Source organism: Trichosurus vulpecula, chromosome 2 (genome assembly GCF_011100635.1).
Source record: "Trichosurus vulpecula isolate mTriVul1 chromosome 2, mTriVul1.pri, whole genome shotgun sequence".
NCBI classification, from domain to species: Eukaryota; Metazoa; Chordata; class Mammalia; order Diprotodontia; family Phalangeridae; genus Trichosurus; species Trichosurus vulpecula.
In genome coordinates, this window is record NC_050574.1 from 393867867 (window position 1) to 393890286 (window position 22420).

Here is a 22420-nt window from a genome sequence, read left to right on the forward strand (position 1 = left end):
TACTTTGTTACCATGTACAAAAAAAGTAAAAGAGTTTAGAGAAAAACAGAATTCAAGAAAGAAAGCATCACAGCTCTGTAAAATCCAGGCCAAGATGGAGATAAATCAGGCTATCCCCTGGCTTGGTCACGAATTAAAGGAGATGGATCTACTACTAACTACTTGTGTCACTATGGGCAAGTTATTTAACATCTCTAAGCTTAGTTTTCTTATCTGTAATATGAGTGGATCCCTAAAATCCCTTTTTCAAGTAAATGCAAGAGAAGATCGCTTTCCCTATTTTTGTCTTTCATTTGATGCAGTATCTCCTCTCCCGTTTTATAAAGTACCTTTCACCAGAAATAAAACACTTTTCACATTCTTGGAAGATACAACATTTAATATCATTTTCTCAATAGGTCACTCACCAGAAAGGACCGACCACTGTCGTGTTAAAGACTAGGATTTTTAAAATAGTAAACACCGATGCTATTCTAAGCAGATAAGAAGTTTTCAGCCTGCATTCTTGTGATGGATGGTTTATTTGAAGGGAATAATAATTTTTGCATATACATGGCACAAATTAATTATATACAGTACACTTTCCATGATAAAAGTTATGATGCTGTTCACAGAAAGGTATCAATTTAAGATACATAATACATAAGCTAAAATATACACATGGGGAGAAGAGTGAGAACCAAATGGCCTTTTTAATTATTTAATAACCTCTGGATGTATTTCAAGGAATACTGATAATTTAATGTTCAAAAAGTTTTTAATAAACAAACTTCTAGTAAAGTTAATCAAAATATTTATAATACTATTCAATAGTTGCACAATATTTCCAATATACAATCAAGAAGATGCACAGTACAACACTTAATAAGAAAGAAAAAATCTATTGCACCCACAATCAAAAATGTTTCACTTCCTTATTTTTTGGATGCTGCACTACCATATTTATATAAACATTTACAACACTTTAGTAAACACAAAAGTTCTAAATGTAATGCAGCATAATGAGCGGAGGAGGGGTGAACCTCACCTTTCAAAGTGAATGTTAAGTGTCCATATACAGTGCCATTTACTCAAAGCTGATTTATAAGTCATAAACCATTATTCCTATTGTGAACAAACAACGCACTTTCCCTGTCCCACGTTTAGAAGACTAATATTCCTTTGTTATACACAACTGGTATTCAGCACTCCAAACGGTCCTGTAGCAGAATGCCAATGCTGGCTTTCTGTCTCAGTGCTTGACATAACCTGATGACAATATATTTTTCATTTCAGTGTCCTGTTAAATAATCTTGGGTAGAGTCCGACGCAAATGAATCTGCATCTTCATTATCTGAATCATCACTGCTGTCATCAGCAGCTGGTTCTCCTGTGAGTGCTATCCGAGCATAATCATCAGTGTCTATAGACTTGCAAAAATGAATAGCATATTTCAGTTTTTCCTCTAGTACTTGTTTACAGGAATACCTGGGCAACTTCAGCAAAAAGAAGCATGTGTATGATTCTGGAAGGAAGTGGTCAGGCGGATTGTACTTATCCAAAACCTACCAGTGGAAAAGAAAAATTAACTTAGACCACATAGCAAAGAACGATTATGAAATTCAGCAAACATTTTAAAAATCCATGATATTAATATCAATCATAGCAACACATAAACCAAATTATCTGATTTTATATATAAATATATAGCAACATATAAATATAAATAAATATAAATATATATATAATACATATAAATATATATGAATATAAATCTTATATATGAAATATAAAAGACGTAAGAAGTATGGCATTGGTCTCCTTTTTTTTTTCTATATTTGGTTAATTTTTCTCTGTTCTAGATCACTTGGACATAGGGACATTTTTATTAGCCATAGTATCATGTCAGTGCTTTGCACTATTTTATTTTCATTAAACTCTGGACACTGGAAATTATAATATAGAGGGAACTAAACTTATAGACACAACTACATTTTTTAAATGGCTACTATATTAAGCTAATTTAAAAATCAAAAATATTAAAACTGTATTTGTGGCTAAGTAAAAAAAAAAAAACCCTCCAAAAAGGGCAACGAAAAGTAAATTACTGCTCCTGCTTAATTTCTTGTTTGTACAGCAGGGTGGAGGATACCAAATACCAAATACGCAATACCCAATCTCAATTCAAGTGAGGGATATTTGGAACAAGTCTCCATCTCAGTCTCCCACAGCTGGGAACAGAAACATGAAAGCCCATGGGTATGAGTCAATAAGCTCAACAGACATTCTTGCCACTCAGAAATCTAGGAGACAACTTAGAGAAGTATGTGTAGAATGGAAATCAGACACCCCCTGAGAGTGAAACGAAATTATTTCAAAGCACTTTCTGATTTGACAATACTTAATTCAAAATTATGGCCTTTTGGGTAAACTTTTCAAAGGATAGCTTGAGAATTTAGAATCGGGGGGCTCCAAATCTTATAGATCTCCTAGAATCATCCAGGAAAAAAGTGGCATGAGATATTCTGGTAGAATACTCTCAAATATGACCCTTCAGTAGATCTATTTTTCCCTTAAAATGGAATCCCATTAGACAAACTGGGATGAGGTTTGAGGACTAAGGCACCATATCTTAATTTCACAGAGAGTCCCAAAAGTCTTAGCATTAAGACTTTTGAGGCACCCTGTATAATTTATCTTTGCAACACATCACCTAGTACATAGTAAGCACTTAAAAATGCTTGATTATTTCATTTAACATAATATCCCCGTGAATAGGTAAAATTCATTTTACTGCCAGAAAGACTATGGCACAGAACTTACTACAGTTAACAATGATTCAGACACAAAACTAATATTTTCTGTAGCCATCTGATTTTCTAGGTCAAATGATCTAAGATTCTGAATGGAAAAGAATGAATTTTTTTAAACAAAACAGCCTATAAAAAACGTGTACATCAACTAGTACATATATGGTACCTTAACAAAGCTGCAAAATCTCAATGTATATTGACATACAGATTAAAATAGAACTTTAAGCTATGAAGGATACTTTCCTCACAATTCTGTGGGACACACAGTAAATTTTTATTTTATAGATTAGGAATCTAAATTCTGAGAAGTTAAGTGAATTGCCCATGACCACATGACTAGTCTCTAAGACAGGACCAATGTTTAACTTGAACCAATGTCTCAGGACTCCACCCTATCCCTGACACCAGGATATCTTCTAAATGGTGGTCAGATAAATTACAAAAAGGTAAGGGAATGGCCTTATTCAACCACAGATAGATCTTTTCAGCCTTCTGGGTTTACCAAATCAGTAGGGGTATGTGATGTTTTTCAGATGCTTTAAACTTCAGGAAAGAAGAGGAGGTACAAAAATACTGAAGAAATACAAAAAGATTTAAAAGGAGCTAGTCTAAATCTGTGAGATTCACCAGGAACAATACAATCTATTAAAAACTACTTCAAGATACGCATAGCCAGAATAATAGACATCTTTCCATTTTCCTGAGAACTTAAATGAATTTATCAAAGTTATTCCAGTTGTATATTATTTATCAAATGAATTTTTAAGTCAGTGAAGGAACATTCTCCCACTGTCACAGAATTCCTGCTTTCAACTACCAAAACCATCAACCTTACCTGAATAACAAAGTCTCTGCCTCTGAAATCAGCAATTGTTCTAGGAAGTCGTGTTCTGCCCCAGACAAAACGGAGGAAGAGAGAGCGCTCCGTATTAGAGAAGGATTCCATCACTTCCCAGAACCACTGGATCAAAGAGGCAGTAGGTTCAATTCCTTTATATGTGGCTACAGATTTTAAAAGATGAAGTGGAATATCAGGGCTTCCACATACCTGGGAAAACAATGTCTCATCAGAACTCACTGAAAATTTTCAAGCTTTTATATTTTCCACACATAAAATAATTCTCTTCTTCCTTGAAAGTCTTACATGACTAACACACATTACCTGTTATTATTGGTGAGACCTTTAATAACTGCTTGACTCCAGAGATTTTAAATATTAGAGAATACTGTATTTAAAGTCGATACAACCCTTACATTAATATTTCTTTTTGTAGCCCTATCTATCCAATCTAACTTTTTCTTAGCTTCAATTAACATGCATGCATACCCTTTAGGCCTACAAATGAGAGCTGAAACAAAAAAACAAAACTAGAACAATGTTTTGGCTCATCAAGATGGTTCCACCTATATCCCCTAAGAGACAATCCAATGAAAATAGAAAATATAGAAGCAAACATACCATAGTTTCCAGTTCATATCCAGTAAAGAGTGAAAGAAGAGGAACAGGGACAACTCGAGCCATCCCTTCCCGTACAGCAGCAACTTGTTCATCAAATTCATGGAGCCTAAAAAAGAAAGTAGACCTCCTGATTGATGCTGGGGCTTTAAATTCCTGCCTTTAGGGGGCTTTTTCCATAGTCCTATCAAATGCCACAATATTGGTGTTTCATTTCCTTACCATATTACATCTTAACTAATAAAAGTCCTCAAATAACAATCTTTTTGACAGTATTTTGCTCATTTAAGATAGCATACAATTATTATTCTTAAGAAAAAAAAACTGTTACAGAAAGCAACATAAAAAGATATAAACTTTTACAACTCAAGCAGTTAATAACATTCAATTAGATCCCACTCTTACCAAAGAATAATTAATATAAATGACATGACTCTCCATTTATTTATATTAGTACCAAATCAGAGGTTAGTTATATATATGACAGAACAAATGTTTTAGATCCAAAAGGTAAAAAATATCTGCCAGAAAACCCACATGATCATAATCATAATCATAATAATCCACCTATAAATATTTACTGAACACCTCCTATGTATAAGGCACTGTGCAGGATAGAAAATAGCATGAAACAGGGCAGCTGTCCTTAAAGAGCTTATAATCTAGTACAGCAGACAAGAAGTTAATGTAGTATGTTACAACGCTAAGAAACAATTATTATCAGCTACACACCCCAAGGCCATATCGGGATAGATGTTGGTGGGAATTCAAAGAAATAAAAAGACAGTCTCTTTTTTCACAAAATTTCCACACAGACTAGATTACCTCTGAGCTCTCCTTGCAATTTCTATACTACGATTCAATTCCTTAAAAAGTATGCATGATTGTGGAGTCTTGTTTACCGTTAGTCTAGCTATTGTTCTAAGAAAACTGAAACTTGGATCCTGTAACCAGAAAAATAGCTTTGAGGATATAAAATTATAAACAGGCAAACAAACACCAAACCACTTATTATTAGCTGACCAATCTGCCTCTATCTAGCACATTCTAATTGCAACTTCAGACAAGCTGCATAACCTCCTTGGGCTTCAATTTCTTCATATAAAACAAAGGTAATGAAATAGAAAGTCTTGGCAGTCCCTTACAACTCTGAATCCATGAGCTATAGATTCCATGATCTTGGGAAATTTTAGACTTCCATGAGAATCATTTTACCATATATAACCAAAACATTTTTTAAAAGGTTAAGATTATAGAATGCCTAAACAATTAGGAAAAATAATTCCCACACACCTGTAATTTATTGCCAATCTAACATATTCAGCACGGTTTTCCAATGTAATGTGGGTATATTTAGAGCTCAATTGAATATCCTGACCACTTGCACTCGGCACTGTGAAGGGAAGGCTCATTGCTTCAAATTCCTCAGAAGTGGCTTCATTGTCCCGAATGTACATCAGGCCAGGAATAAAGTCTTTATCAACCTTTCAAAAGAAAACAATAATCTGCATAATAAACCAACCAAATTATTCATCCCATAATAACAAACACTGATTCATATAAAATCACATGCTTTATTTGGCACATTTACAGTACAATCTATTTATTAGCTTTGTACTATCTGTGTTCATAAATATTTTTTTAAAAAAGCATTCCATCCTGGGAGAATTGAATTTCATTCAAAAAAGTTTCTCCAAATTGACATCTGACACTGTACACAGTAACAGCAATACTGTATGATGATCAACTGTGGATGACTTGCCTATTCTCAGCAATACAAAGATCCCAGACAATCCCAAAGGACTTATGATGCAAAATACTATCCACCTCCAGAGAAAGAACTGATAGTCTGAATGCAGATCGAAGCATACTATTTTTTACTTTGTTTTTTTCCTTGAGTTTTTCTTGAGGGGAGGGGGGATTGTGTTTTCTTTCACAACATGACTAATATGGAAATATGTTTTGCATCACTACACATGTATAACCTATTTCAAATTGCTTACTTTCTAGTGGGAGGGAGGAGGGGAGAGAGGGAAGGAATGTGGAATAAAAAGTTTTTGAAATCAAAAGTTACAAATTATTTTTACATGTAATTGGAAAAAATAAAACATGAAAAAACTGACTTCTGAGAAGAAAAAAACACTTAAAACAGGTTTTAAGTGCCTCATCTGTAAAAATGCAGGGGTCTAGACTTCGTGACCTCTCAAATACTTTCCCATTCTGACATAGTAAGATTCTATGGCTCTGTAATTTTAGGCTACACGACAATTAACAATTAACTTCCCAAATAAACTACAACCTATGATACACAAAAAAAATTCAAAATTAAGAAATAACACCAGATGCCATTTTCTTACCTACATATCTCTACCTGACAGGAACACATTTCTTTCACGGTTCTACATTTGATTTGTCTATCATTTTGGGTAAATATGTTATGCCCTACCTCACTGAGATCAGCAATCGTAAGGTTCATCCCTGCCAGCTGCTTCCAGACAGGTTCAGCAAGGTTGAGGCTTAATGGACTCCCAGTTCGAATGGCAATGCCTAGTAACACACCTGATAATTTTTTAAAATAAAAATGACAGAAATATTTTGAGAATAGTATCTAAATATTTTCCCTTATAAATTACAATAGAGAATCTCAGCTGTACTCAATAGGATTTTAGGACTTTACTAATGCTATCAAAGTTCACATTCCACACAGTTTGGTTTTTGTTCAAAGTTGCTTTACCTCAACTAAAAATCTGTAAATTTAGAATCTTTTATTTCTATAGTAGTTAGCAAAGTTTTTGACAGACTTTGGTTGTTCCAAATTTCCAATTATTTTAAAAATCCTAAATGCTTTATATCTTAATGGCTAGCAACTTTTCATGCTTTTTTCACCAATGGAAAAGAGTTGACACATTTATCATCTATCTTTTCTAGATATAAATGCTGGAAATCTTATTTGTAGGCTACATTGGGGTTTGCAAAGTATTTTCCCCACAAAGAAAACTGCAAGAAAGATACTACAGATATTATTTCCATTTTAAAGATGGAAAGAATGAAACTTAGTGAAGTTAAATGTAGGGGACTTCCCTACGGTTACAAAGGAAGAATTAGGAAACAAGGCCTCAAACCGAAGTCTTCTGATTCAAATTCCAGGGGTCCTGTCATAAATTAATAAAGCATTAGACAGTTTATCACAACCTACCCAGGAAACGAAACATATTTGTATGCAAGGAAGATTTGGCAGCTGGGTTCAATAAGAAGCAATCTCTATTGGCTCCAGATTCATCTCTGCCATTTGGAGTTACAATTAGGAGAGGAGTAAGTCCATTCTGAAGTTCTTCACACATTTCTGCTATTGACTCACTATAACCACCTCCACAATCATCCACAGACTCACCTTGAAAGGAAAATAAAACTTGGTAGAAATTCATAGACTGTAAGAAAAACATATATACATACATATACATACATATATAATGAGCCTTCCCGATATTTCTAATCAGTAATGACATTTTTCTCCTAGGACCTCAAATAGCACTTTGTTTCTATAACGCTCTTATACATGTACCTCACTGTTGTGTAGGAGTCAACCCTCTACTAAATGATGAACTCCATGAAAGCAAACTGTTTGCATTCTCCTCAACCTATACTCCTAGCAGTTAAAAAAGCGGCAAATGTTGGCTGAATTTTAACTTTCATATTAAAACTTTAACATGTAACTTCTCATTCAAATTTTTTTTTGCTCTAAGCTGAATATTTACTGAAATACAACTCCATGGTACTCACGCTTAAGTCCATTTACAAAATATTTTGTTTGTTTAAATAGCATGTCATTTTTTTCCCCACATTTTGTGACTGAGATCAAATAAAAAAATTATAGAGGAAAAAATTCTTACCAACAAACTTGACTTTCCACACTCGATGAGGTAGGAGGAGGCTGTCTGGACTAAAGGAACTCATTTTAGCACACATTTGACCAAAAACAGACTTGGTACCATCAGGGCCAGCCAAACCACCCTTACTCCTTGATCGTTTTACCTAAAACATAAAATGATGTATACCTTACAGGTGGTACAATAAAAATTTGTATAGCTCTTTTTTCTTTTGGTCCATTAACCAAAAGAACAAGTAGATGCAAGATATACTGTGTGGGGAAAGATGCAAAATTTAACTAGAAACGATTTGACTATATCTACATTCCTTAATGGAGGAATTACTCCAAATTTCTACCCTATGTCTTATCTCATTGTTTCTTGTTACAAAATACCTCCTGTATCTAGAATTTCTAATTCATACCTATTGCCACAACCTTAGTATAGGTTTTGGTCATCTCTCACTTAGACAAACTGTAATCCAAATCTTTGAGTGCCTCACATCTAACCTTAGTCTCCTTCAAATTAATATTCAGTATCAAAGTTGGTTTTGTTGCCCATTTTTCTGACCATACTGACCGATCAGAGTTTTCCAATGAACTACAAAGAAAGTCCAAATTATTCATCTTCTGGTTTGAAATAGGACTTCCAGTATATTTCATCTCCTACTACAGTCTAGCATTTTTGGTCATCTCAGACACTAAACTCCTTTAGTTGATCCACTGCAATTCAAAACTTCCTTCTAAGTTACACCAAATCTGCCCAGTCAGGTCTCTTCTATCACTTAATAAGCTTTTGGAAATAATCTGGATTTGTTCTGTGTGGACATGGAAACTTGTGGCTACTCACTATCTTTTTTACCTTAAAATCATTTACTCTTGACATGGATAGTTTGAATACCTTTTCCCATCTTCTTGTATATTAGTCCAATATTTTCATTCTACTGATATAAATAAAAATTCTGCCTTATCACACTGTTTTATAACTGACTTTTATACAAGTCATTAGGGTTTGCAAAGTACTTTAAATACACTACCTCACTAGACTGTCAGAACATTCCTATGTGGCAGATTCAGAGATTTAGAGGTAACGGATGGATGAAAAAAAAAAAAACATTATCTTCATTTTACAAATGAGGAAACTGAGGTTCAAAAAGGTTAAAAATCTTGCTCAGGGTCACAAAGCTAATGTAAGAAGACAGGGACTCAATTCAAACCAAGGTCTTCCCAACTTCAAGTCTAGAAGTCTCCCCCTCTACCTTTCACTGCATCTCAGTGTTGTCTTACTTTATAATCCTCTAGTTGACAAATAATGTCTTTTTTCACAGCTGGTACACAATTCTTAGCATATTACTTGTTAATATGTCCTGTATACAGAGAGAGAGTACACACACACACACACACACACACACACACACACACAGCTTCATTCACCTGGTGGCACAAGCAGGGTATGAAACAGTCCACACTAATTTTCCAGACAACTGAAGCTCTGAAACACCAAAACTGCTGTGATCATTTTAACATAATTCTTTCTGTACTATAATAAACCTTAACAAAAATAAATCTTAACAGAGTACAATGTCTAGGACTTAACCCTTCCTTGATGCCTCAGGGTCATCATTTCAAATGTTAATTATTACACAGTAGTACAATATATAGTGTTGCTCTCAGGAATTCTTGGAGTGTACAAGGCTGTCTGCCCCATACTAAATATCTCTGAAGTGCCATCTATGCCTTTTAGAGTTGTATCTGCTTTTCAGTTTTTGTGTATTTCTTTATTGTCAATCTATCAGCTGAGAGTTATTATTACCAACATCCCACATCCTTATATCTCCACCCTGAACCACAATCTACTATTGTAGGAACTGAACTAACTGTAAATAGCAAGAATGAAGGCCTATACTGTAAGCCCATGAACTTCATGCACCAATTCTATTTACACATGTATCTCTTTTGCTCACTCTCCTGCCCTGAGGAGAGTGAGAACTCCCAGAAGTGTGACCTCCAGATAAGCAAGGTTTTCTTGCACAGACTTTTTTAGACGGTAATTTTGGTTATTTTTCAGTGGTGTTTTCGTCTCCTATGGTAATGGAGCTCTTTTAGGCACTTAGAAATTACTATTCAGTGGATTAAAGTTCATGCTATAAACTTTCTTTCTCTTGTTAAATGCCTGTCTTCTTGAGTTAAGTTTAATAAGATTCCGAGTGCTAACTAGCATGTATTAAAATAATCAGTTCCAATAATGTAATTAAATCAGTTACTGTTCACTTACCAAATCTAATGAATAATAGGATTTACAAACTTAACATGAGTGACTTCCAAATCTAGTAATAGTACCATATCATATCCATATCTTTTTTCTACCAAGCTTTTGAGTGTTATAACACATTTCTATAATACTGCTCTTTTTTATACTTCAAAAAGCCTGCTATTTCTCAAGTATGTACCTTTTCTCTCAGCACAAAACATAATCCCTCTAGTTTTAGTAAACAATCTCTATGAGCAGTGACCAAAAACAACTCCCCCAAGTCCCCTAGTAACCAACATTCTAGTCTTGAGCTAGCCAAACTTAGCTGGTTTAGTCTCTTTCCTGTGAGAAAGACACACATGGTCAACCACCAGAATGACACCTAAAACTTTTCCATATTACTGGACACAATTACAGAGACTGTGCCTTTGGTATTACCTTCAAAAACCAAAAGTATTAAGGCAAACTTTACCAAGGTTCAGTATCATACTACTGCTTCAGCCAGACTATATAGGAAGAACTATTACAAATACTTACACATCGATTAAAAATTAGTTTTACATCTAGGAACCAACCCTCAAATTTTGAAATTCCAAAAAATTTTTAAGCTTTCAGAAAAAATAAAAAATAAACAAAACAGGAAGTGCCCTAAACCTGCTGGTGCTTCCCAATTTAAGGTCAAAGGTTGTCATTCAAGATCTATAGAAAATATCCTTGAGAAGGCCTTAAAGAAGATGAGCACATCTAGCCAAGGCACTTCTTGAGCCATATATAGAGTATAAAGAAGTCCTCATAAGCAAAAAAAAAAAAAAACTTTTCTGTACACACACAACCTCAAAGGGAGTAGAGTCCAAAGGTCAAGTTGGAATAGATTTTACATAGCCTAAGAATCAAGCTTCCACTGATATTCATAGCAAGGGCATTGCCCAGTCCAATATTCTTTTTTTTTCAAGTTATTACAGTAAAGTGAAAATGCATATAATAAGAAATATAGATCTATACACCACTATAATGGATAATAATGAAAACCGCTAGAGGTCACAACAATTTAGTACTTGGAACTTGTTCAACTCATTGTGACACTATTACAATTAAAGAATAGCATACATAAAGGACAATAAAACAGGAACTTGTTATGTGTTATCTTAGCAATGTCAACCCATTGTGGATAACTTTGGACTACTCTGTGCTTTAATTTTTCTTTTATGCTTAACTGAGCTATCTTCTCATATTGCAGATGAGACAAACTGTAAAGTAATCAGAAGATAAGTGTATTTCATTTTATGCAATACAATATTTCTAAAAGATAACATTGAACTTTGGTAAACCAAATCGATACTAGAATTTTAAAAGAATTCTACTGATAATAATTACGTTTCCATAGCCCCTCATTGACAATACGGCCTTTAACCTTAAATTGGGAAGAAGCAACATGTTAGGGTCTTTTCCCTTCAGTTTTTTTTTTCCCCTGAAAGCTTAAAAAATTGTCTAATTTCAAATTAGGGTTGATCTAAATTCAAGTAAGAGTTGATTACTATCTAGATGCAAAACTGATTTTTATATAGTTATAAATGAAATTATATTTATCATTTAAGTCAATCTAGCTTTTCACAGACTATAAAATATTAGTTAACCTAAAAAAAACAATTATTATTCTGTTGTAACTGAATTTTTTAATTAACCATAAAATTTTGTTTTTCTCTATGGTGAAGATCTTTTAAAAACTGTTATCAGTCTACATTCCTACCTCAGTTAAGGACAGCATATCAAGCCTAATTTTAACATTCTTTAATAGCTAATGATTTATCAAAAGGTTCAGCTTTGTTATTCCATGAGTTTTCATTATATATGCACTATATATGATTTATGAAACTAAGCTGAATTAAAATTAAGATAAATATTTGTTAAATAGTCTGTTCTGATAAGGCCTCAAAGTTCCTTTTCTGATGAGGTCCTTGATATAAATTCATTCTTCTATTCTTCCAGAAAAAAACCTATTCCAACGAGCCTTACAGAATATACAAAATATATAGAGATTCTTTTTTTTTCACATGGTTATAATGTATTTGTCATTTCAAAATTCATTCCAAAAGTGAAATCTGAATTTGAAAATGAGTAAGAAATTTTCTCAAATTTTATCAGTATCTTTTGTTTTTACAAGACCTAAATTTCTACCTGTATCTCTCACCTTCTTCTTTCCCAGAGAGCCACTATCTCGTATGACAAATAATTTTTTAAAGTAAAAACAAAAAAAAGAAGAAAATCAGTAGTGTACCAACACATGAAAATAAAACGACAACATATGCAATAGGGGCAATTCATAAAGGTTACTGCCTAATGAGAACAAGCAGTTAACAGGGTGCCACACCAAGTGAGAAAGAAATATAGTCCTAGTGACAGCTCATCACAAGAAGAGTTAGCCATATGGTCAGTTTTATGACCAAAGCAAACCAAGAAACCATCTACTAAGGCACAAGGATGTGATATACATCAGGAGGTGTGTTTCAGAGTAATTAAATTGTTTATCTTTTATATGTTCTTACTTGTATTTCTGATAAAAAAAAATAGGACACGAGAAAAGGGAAATTCTAATTAACTGTGGGTTGTCATTAAGATTTTGTGAAGAGGGTAAAAATCATGCATTAATACAAAATATATCTAAACAAAGGATTCTTTCTTTGGACTGTTTCCTTTTAAAAAAACTCAACTGGAGTTAGAATATATCTGAAGAGTGGACTAGTTTCATTTGTATAGTAAATGTCAAGTAACTTTCAATAGAGGCTTCTGGTTTGCTTCAAGTGAAGAACACCTTTACCAATTCTGAAGAGCTATTTTCTTTACCAAAAAAAAAATGCCCTTTTAAGTGAATAAATTTAGTTATACAGCAGCCACTAGAGTTCCTGTTTTCTAAACTGTACTGTTTGTTATGGTTACAAAGCCTATATCAAAATGATCTTAACAAGAAAAGGTCATTTTATTAAGTTAACTGAAACAATGTATTAATAATGTAGAGCGAATATTTGTGGAAATAACTTCACTGGCCTCTGGCATAACATTAAATATTCCAACGTCAGCGAAGAGGAAAAGAGTCACCCATGACCACTTCCATCAATGTGGTCACATGCGTTATCCAACAAAGGACAAAGGTTTAATAAACTTTATTTAAAATGACCCAAATATAACTGTGGAAAGACTTCTAGTCATGTAATCAACAGCAGGGTAAAAATCATGTGTTAATACAAAAGTTATATAAACAAAGGATTTTTTTCTTCATATTATCTGTTTCCTTTTCAAGAATTTACTAGAGTTAGGAAGATATCTGAAGAGTGTGCTACTTTCATGTGTGCATAAAATGACAAGTAACCTTTAAAGCAACCTGTCTTTATAAATAGACTGTTGGGCCTGGAGTCAGGAAGACCTTGTTTTAAATCCCACCTCTAACACTTACTAGTAGTTATGTAATGCTAGGCAAAGCACTAAATCTACACGTGCTTCAGGCAACCTCTTAAGACTTAGAAATCAAACATAATTACAATCTGCCTTGGTGGAGGAAGGATCTATACTAAAGAGTTTCTCAAAAACCAAGAAAATCACAGATTAAACTCATATTTGTAGTAATCATCAATACTATAAACAATAATTTACCTTTTTTTTTTCCAACATTAGAGTCCTACAAACATATCTGATGTCAGTATTGGTCAATATTGGAAGGTCAGTATTGGAAACAAGATGTAGGTAGAGAGACAAAGAGTCAGAAGCCCACACACTTCTATTAATGCTATTCCTTTTAGTTTTTCCCAAGGGATTAATAAAAGTGCCTAGAAGAGACTCTTATTCCCAATATCATCTTTTCTCTTACTCCTATGATCACTGTGACATATAATCCATCATTTGCAAAACATCACAGAAAGTTCCAAGTTCTGTTTTACAGAAAAGCATACATTTCTTTTACCTGTATTCTGTTTAGCTCTACTACAGGACCATGCTGACGATCTCTCACCATAGTTGCTTGCACAACTTTTCGGAAAGCTGCTTCCTAAAAAAAGGTCAAAATGGACAAATTTAGGATAAAATATATAAAGTATTTTTAATGATGTAACACAAGACACTATAGAAAATTCAACTTATATTCATTTAAAATTTTATGAAAGTTTAAATACTATAAAAATTATGTTCTGCTAAGCTCAGATAGTAACTAGAAGTTCTCTTTTTAATATAGTTTAAGTCAGAAGTAAGTTGAAGAACTTTCATAGCGTCTCTCCTAATTATTAATACTATATACAGATACAAGGCAAGGCAGGTATCAAAAGGAAGAAGGAATTTATATCAAGTGAGTAAAAAGATTATGAAATTCCCTTCTGAAATTAGAAAAGACAAAAGGTTTCATTAGAAGCCATTGGTATTCAGAGAATTCACTGAAAGAACTGATAAGCCAATTAAAAGTTTTTCTGGGACTAGCAGGAATCCATATATAATCTATCAGCAAGAATTTGTTAAACACCTACTATGTTCCAGGTACTGTGTTTAGCAGTGGGCGTACAAAGAATTAAACAGTTTCTACTATCGAGGAGCTTATGTTTTAAGGGAGAGGGGTGGGTGTGTGTGTGTGTGTGTGTGTGTGTGTGTGTGTGTAAGTACATACAAAATAAACAAAAAGAGCACAAATACAAATAAATACTAAGTAATTAAATATAAGATAGTTGGGGAGAGGAGAGGGTAAGCAACCAGCAGTTGGGGTCAGAAGTTCAGGAAAGTCTTCATGTAAGTAGTATGGCTTGAGCTAGAATCTGGGAAAGAGAAGAAATGAACAAATAAATGCATTCCAAGCATGGAGGATAACCACTGCAAAGGCACAAAGATGGGAGATGAAATTCCATGTGCAAGAAAGAGAAGGAAGGCCCATTTGGCTGGACTATATAGTATGGGATGGGGAGTAATGGTCCAATAAAGCTGAAAAAGATAAGCTTAAACCCCTGGTATGAAGAGCATTATAAGCTAAAGAGAAATTTATATTTATCCTAGAGGTACATCATTTCTTGAAGCCATGTAGCATCACCAGAAGAAAAGGGAAGTTAAAAATAAGGATCTTTTTGTTCTAGGAGAAATCTAGGGGTTCACAGAAGTGTGTAAACTCCCAAAGACATTCTGGTTTACTTCACTCCTGATCTATTCTGTGTCCAGTGTAGATAGGAGGCACTGATGGAATAGGTCTTTTAAGTTTTCCATCCAACTGCATATATCATCTAGACAATAAGAATACATTATCTATCCACTTTTATCTATAAATTTTTTTGCGGAGATTTAGACCAAGCCATTAAATGTGATCATACATGTGAGGATGCACTATAATGTTCCAGGGCCTGAAGCAATCAAAACAATGTCATGTACATGTAGAAGGAACTGTGACCAGTCATTCACTCAACTAATATTATTGAAGGCTTACTGTATGCCAGACACTGTGCTAAGCGCTGCACCACACCAGCTATCGGGAAATCTTCTATTTGTACTCCATGGATATTTTCCATGACAGTACCTAACACATTTGGCTAGCATCTCCCTCCACCGTTTTATCTGATACCTTATATTAATAATGAGAGAATCAAAAGATTTCATTATTGTCACATCCTTAAGAACTCCTGTGGGATTTTAGCACATACATGAAAACAACAATTTGAAGGAGAGCTTTAAAGCAGTATTTTGCTCTAAGAAAAAAAATAATCAAACTTTTTGGAGTCAACAAACTATCAGCAAAGTCTTATATTCTCTATGTAATCTTTTTGCTAAGATGGGCTATTCTGCAGAAAATCACTGGCAAAAGCATACTTATTCCTTTCTCATGCAATTTCATTACAGATACCTTTGGGCCAGTGGTGGTACGCACATGCCTGTAATCTTTACTACCAAGGAAACAGGGACTGGTAGATTAAGCTATGAAACTGGTGGAATGACTGAGCTGAGGAATTCTAAATTTCAGTGGGTTAATCTAATCAGGCATTTGTACTGTCTGGCACCAATATGGTGAACACCTGAGGGCCACCAGGCCATCTTAACACAGTGAACTGGCCCAGGTCAGACACTACAGGTCAGCTTCCATGCTGATCATTATGGGATTGCGTCAATGATAGACCACTGCACTTTCATCCTGGACCTGGTTCTATTTTTTTTAAGATGTCTTTGATGCATGGGTAGATTATTTTCACAAAGATTTCTTTTTACAGAGATCAGAAAGTACACATATGATTTGGTAGATACTGATAGTCTCTCAATCACCTCTGTTTGGTGATAAGGCTTGTGATTTTTTCCAAGCATCTACAATCTATCCTCCTGTTTTCCAGATATCTTGGGAATCAATCTCTCAATGTTTTCAAAATTATATTATCTACGGTATGAACTTCCTTTGTGAATATATGGATAAGTCCATTTGTTTTTCCCCATACCTGGATCACAGAAGATTCTTATTGTTGTTTGATTACCTTTGCTATCTTAAGCAGTATTTCTACTTTCCTCATGTAGCACATGGGAACTGTGATGTTAAATGTGGTGATTTCACTGTCATTGATGGTAAAAGTTTGTTATAAAAAGCTTAATAGTTCTTTTCCATATTTAAATGTTGGCTTCATCTCTGTTTGAACTTTAAATGCTTTTGGGGATGTTATGACATAACTGCATAGGCGAGGTATTATTATTCCCAGGCAACCAAGACTCAGAGAGATTAAGTGAATTGTCCACTGTCACACAGCTAATGAGTACTAGAGGTAGGATTTCTAACCTGGACCTTCTTTATAATTTTAGTACTCTTTATGCTATACCTCACTGCTTAGGTAAGGTCAATAGCTTTGTCCAACAGAAACTGGAATGTCGATAGATACTGAAATAACTTGTACATGATATAGTTTCTAAAAATAACAATAATCCTAACACTCTCTACAAATATTTAAGTATGTCAGCTAGTCTTTTACTTTCTGTGATTACTTTGAACACTGAGCCCTCTTAGAACGACACCATGTTTAATACTTGTTAGGTAATTTCCTGATCCTAAAAATACAACTTGGCAGGAATTTTTCATTATCTGCAAATCTTCAAGTGGAGGGAAAATTGTCTTATTTTCTTTTTAATAGCCTGTACTGCCTACAAGCCTAAATCAATCAGATCTTTCTACACATTTTAATGACTATATCCCTTAGAAATATTTATTATTTCTTCAAGAACCATTCCCCAATAGATAAGTGGTCAAAGGATGTAACAGTTTTCAAAAGAAGAAATGCAGACTAGCAATGATTATATGAAAGAATGCTTCGAATCATTACAAAGAGAAATTTAAATTAAACCTTTTCTGAGGTTTTACCTAAATCACATTAGACTGGCAAAAACGACAAAAGACAAAATGTCAAAGGGGCTACGGGAAGAAAAGGCAGGCTAATACACTCCAGGTACAGCTGAAAAATGGTCCAAATATTCTGGTGTGGGATAGCACATGAAAATATGAAATTATACCTCCAAAGTCATCAAATTATACACACTCTTTGACCCGATGATACTAGTACACAGCATATACCCCAAGGAGGTCAGAGGGAAGGTCCCATACATTTACAGCAGTACTTTTTTGTTAAAGAAAAAAACTGGAAAGAAAATGGCAACTGACTGGTGAATGGCTGAACAAATCAAGGCTTAAGAAATATAATGTATTACTGCTATATTATAAAAAATCATAAATATCAGTTGGAAGGCTTCTTTTCATGAACTGACACACACAGAAAGAGGAGAAACACAAAATAATGTACATGACAGCCACAATAATGTAAAAGAAAACAGCACTGAAAGACTTCAGAACTCTAACCAAGGCCATGACCAATCGTGACCGGAGAAGACTAAAGGGGAAGCACGGCCCTGCCTCTCTGCAGAGGCTCAAGGGGTGGAAGTAAGTGAGACGTACCAGGCATGATCAACGTGCTGGTTTGTCTTTTGCTTCACTGCTATGTAGTTTGCACAACACTCCCCGTACATTATCTCATTTTAAACTCACAACAGCCCTTCAAGGGACATGCTATTATTGTCCCCATATTACAGATGAGGAAACTGAGGCTGAGAGAGGTTAACTGACTTGTCCAGAATCGCAGTTACTAAGTATCTGAGGTAGGATTTGAATTCAGGTCTTCCTGACTCCATGTCCACCCAGCTGATGGACAAGAGAAGGTTCTACAGGGGAGTAGGAGAAGGGAATCAGTGAGAAGTAATAGCACTACTTTTTTTTAAAGTTTCAATAAAACGGAAGCAACAAAAAGTTAAGGAAAAAAAAAAACAAGCTTCCCCAAATCTCTTCTCTCAAGTCAATTATTATTTACAACCTGATCATCTAGTCTGTGGGATGCAGTTTTTCTGTTTATTTCACTGCTTATCAGCATTTCTATTTCAGAGGGGGTGAAGGGAAAGTAGAGCAACTTCAAATTAACTAATTTTGCTATTTGTAAGAGAAAAGAAATTTAAATTATTATTTAAAATCAAAATTTTAGATCACTACAGATTTCCCTATCCATGTTTCTCTCTGCCTCAATAACCATAAATATATATGATTATAAGTAAAATTATATAAAAAGTTTTTAATCCTAAACATTGTACAACAGCTCCCCTGAAACCTGTGAGCATTACACAAATACCAGAATTCTAAACAAATAAGATCTTTTCCAGAAAACTTCATGTTATTCCAATATCATTCTTAATGTATGCCTTCTTAATGCCAATACCTAATATTCAAGAGGGAATCCCATTCCAGAACAAGGAGACAAATTCCATAAAATCCTACTTAAGTCATTAACACAGTACTTCTACCCAACTACTCACATAGCCTTTCTAGTTTATAATGACCTTAGTGCTTGTTTTCTAGCTATTGTATTCATAGGATCATGTATCTAGAGCTAGAAGTCACCTCAGAGACAATCTAGTCCAACTCCCTGCTTTTTCAGATGAGGAACAAGAAGAATGGGATGCTTAAATGTTTTGTCCAAGGTCATTCAAGTACTAAGCCTGAGGTGCAGAATTTGAACCCAGATCATATGACTTTAGAGTCTCATTTTGTTTTTCTTACCTCCCTTGACAGATGAGTTTCTGAAAAACAAGAGCCATATCTGATTCATCTTCTCACAGAACACATTCAGCATCCAACCCACAGGACAATGCCTTGCCCATCACAGATGCGTAATAAATATTTCTCTAACTTATCAAAGATGACTAGCTCATAAAATGAGGGAACACGCATGAGAAATCATCTACTACAATACTAACCAGAACACATTATATGTTATATATAAGGACACATCACTGCCCCTTTATGACAACTCCTAACCTAGATATCTCATTTTAACACAAAACTTTAAAGTGATCCCAGCTGAATAAGCTCTCTCAAAAGGATAGTTTGACTTTACTATTTGTTGAACACTTCAAGAGGCATCATTTTTGAAATCCTATTCTATCATTAGTCTATGTATTCCATAAATAATTTCTGGTAAAACAACATCTGATGTCATTTACTGCCTGCCAGTATCATACCTCCATATAACTTGTAATTTGATTTTATGATATTATGGAACCTGCTGCTAGACATTCTCTGTAGCAACAATGAACAAACTAGTTTTTAACTTACCTTGCCATGGTCTCTGATAAAATAGTGCTTAGCATGGTGTCTCTAAAAGAGGCTCTTCGAAAGGTTTTCATGATAATGACAATCAATTATCATTATCATTATTATTATTATTATTATTATTATTATTATTATTATTATTATTATTATGGGGAGACAACTGGGGGGGTTGAGTGACTTGCCCAGGATCACAAAGCTATTAAGTATCTGAGGCCAGATTTGAAGTCAGGTCCTCGTGACTCCAGAGCTGGTGTTCTATCCACTGTGCCACCTAGCTGCCCCACAATCAATTATTATTAAATGATACTGAAAGAGAAATTATTTTACAGTATCAAGCCGAGCAATAATATATAGCAAACTGAAATGTTTTACTTTCGTGCCTTCACATTCTTCAGTTTATAATTTTTTTAAAATCATATTTAAGTTTAATTAAGCAAAGGTGCCGTCTAAAATGCCATAGCAAAGATTCTCACGAGTACCTTTCCCTGAGATATCAGAATTCCCCGTAATGTGTCAAATCCAACTGAAGGTCCTTGGCCAGTTTCATCGAGACGCCCCTCAAGGTCAAACATGGGAATGCACGGACAAAAGAGTTCTGAGATATGATGTAATAGCAACAGTCTGTTTCGCAAAGATATTATTGGAATTTCCTGTAAATGGTTATATTCCATAGGAACCTGGGAAGGGGGAAAATTGAAGAATCAGATATGCTTAAGTATCAACATGTTTAAAGTATTCAGAAGACTCTACAGAATTCCATCCTCCACTAAGCTATCTAATTGATCTTCCTAAAGTAGAAGATGGACCATGTCACCTCACCAAAAACCTGCCCTTGACATTTAATAAATTCCAGTGGCTCCCCATTGCCAGCAGAATCAAATGTAAAATCCTTTTTTGGCTTTAAACCCTTCGTAATCCACCCCCTTCAAACTTTTCCTGATCCTATTTAGAGTTAATGTCTTCCTTATGAGATTTTCTCAAATTCATCTTCTATACATATTTCGACATATAGCTATTTATTATATTGCCCATCCTCCCTCTCACCCTCTCCCAAATTAGATTTGGAGCACCTCAAAGACAGGGACTGTTTGTATCCCCAGCATTTAGCACAATGTCTGGAACATTGTAGGCACTTAATAAATGCTTAATGATTGACCTGATCTTCTTTTGTCTCCTGTATTTCCATTTCAAATTGTCAACTCAATACTGACCTTTTCATAAAGAATACTTGGAAATAATCTATTTCACTAAAGGTCTAAGTTCCCACCCCTCCACCCCCCACCCCCAGTATAATTATATTTGCTCTTGCCAAATAGATGATCCTTTTAAGTCTTTGTCTGTGCTTTTTGGAACATTTGATTAATCAGCTTTCTCTCCTTCAGCGTGGAAGCTGCCAAATCTTGTGTGATACTTACTGTAGCTACTTGGTATCTGAACTCTTTATTTACTGGCTGTGTGAAGCTCTGGATTTTGGTGAGGCTGTTCCTGGGAAATTTGGGGATTTCTTTGAGGAGGTAATTTTTGTGGATGCTTATTTTCATTTTACCTCAACTTAAAGAGTTCTGGAAAGTTTTCATCAATGATTTTTCTGAAATATGGTGTTCTCACCTTTTTTAAGGTCATAATTTTCAGACAACTTGAAAATTCTTAGATTATCTCTCTTTGATCTGTTTCTCTAGTCAGTTGTTTTTAATACTATGCTTATTTTTTTTTTCCTCCCCAATTTTTTGCTTTTACTATTTCTTGATGTCTCACTGAGTCAGGTTTTTGTTTGATTCATTCTAATTTTCAAAGCATTCAGTTCTTGGGTGAGGTTTTCCACCTATAAAATCAACTCCTGGTTTTAAACAGATATTACTTATTAAATTATAATGGGGGGGGCAGGGCAATTGGGGTCAAGTGACTTGTCCAAGGTCACACAGCTAGTAAGTGTATCAAGTGTCTGAGGCCGGATTTGAACTCAGGTCCTCCCAACTCCAGGGCCGGTACTCTACCCACTGCGCCATCTAGCTGCCCCTACTTATTAAATTATTAAATAAAGTTTACATTTTGTTTTATTTTGTCAAAAGCTTTTTCTTCATTAATTGATATGTCTTGTTTTGTTATTCATTCCCCTTATTGAACTAATCATATGTTCCTTATATAAATCCAACTAGGCCATTATATGTACATGGTTATTTTAATATATTACTATAGACACTTTAGTAATATTACTACATATTTATATTGATACTCATTGATACTTAAGTTACAGTTTTCTTTCTGGCTATTATCCTACTAAACAAATCAAGAGAAAGACTTGAATGAACTGATGCTCAGTGAAGTCAGCAGAACTAGGAGGACATTGTACACGGTAATGGCCACAATGTGCGATGACTAATTTTGATACTTATCTTTTCTTAGCAATGCAAGGATCCAAGAC

General features: G+C 34.4%; 1 protein-coding gene across 1 annotated transcript in view; it reads right to left on the bottom strand.

Annotated features, from left to right (window-relative positions):
• Positions 1 to 502: 502 nt before the first annotated feature.
• HERC2 (HECT and RLD domain containing E3 ubiquitin protein ligase 2) overlaps positions 503 to 22420 on the bottom strand; it is a 225522-nt gene continuing 203604 nt past the window's right edge. The window contains exons 85-93 of the mRNA XM_036745184.1: positions 20478 to 20675; positions 14317 to 14400; positions 8139 to 8280; positions 7445 to 7639; positions 6695 to 6807; positions 5542 to 5732; positions 4252 to 4357; positions 3628 to 3840; positions 503 to 1544 (exon numbers count right to left, since the gene is read on the bottom strand). Of these exons, the coding sequence (XP_036601079.1) occupies positions 1272 to 1544; positions 3628 to 3840; positions 4252 to 4357; positions 5542 to 5732; positions 6695 to 6807; positions 7445 to 7639; positions 8139 to 8280; positions 14317 to 14400; positions 20478 to 20675 (1515 nt within the window). The 3' untranslated portion in view covers positions 503 to 1271. The remainder of the gene's footprint in view (positions 1545 to 3627; positions 3841 to 4251; positions 4358 to 5541; positions 5733 to 6694; positions 6808 to 7444; positions 7640 to 8138; positions 8281 to 14316; positions 14401 to 20477; positions 20676 to 22420) is intronic.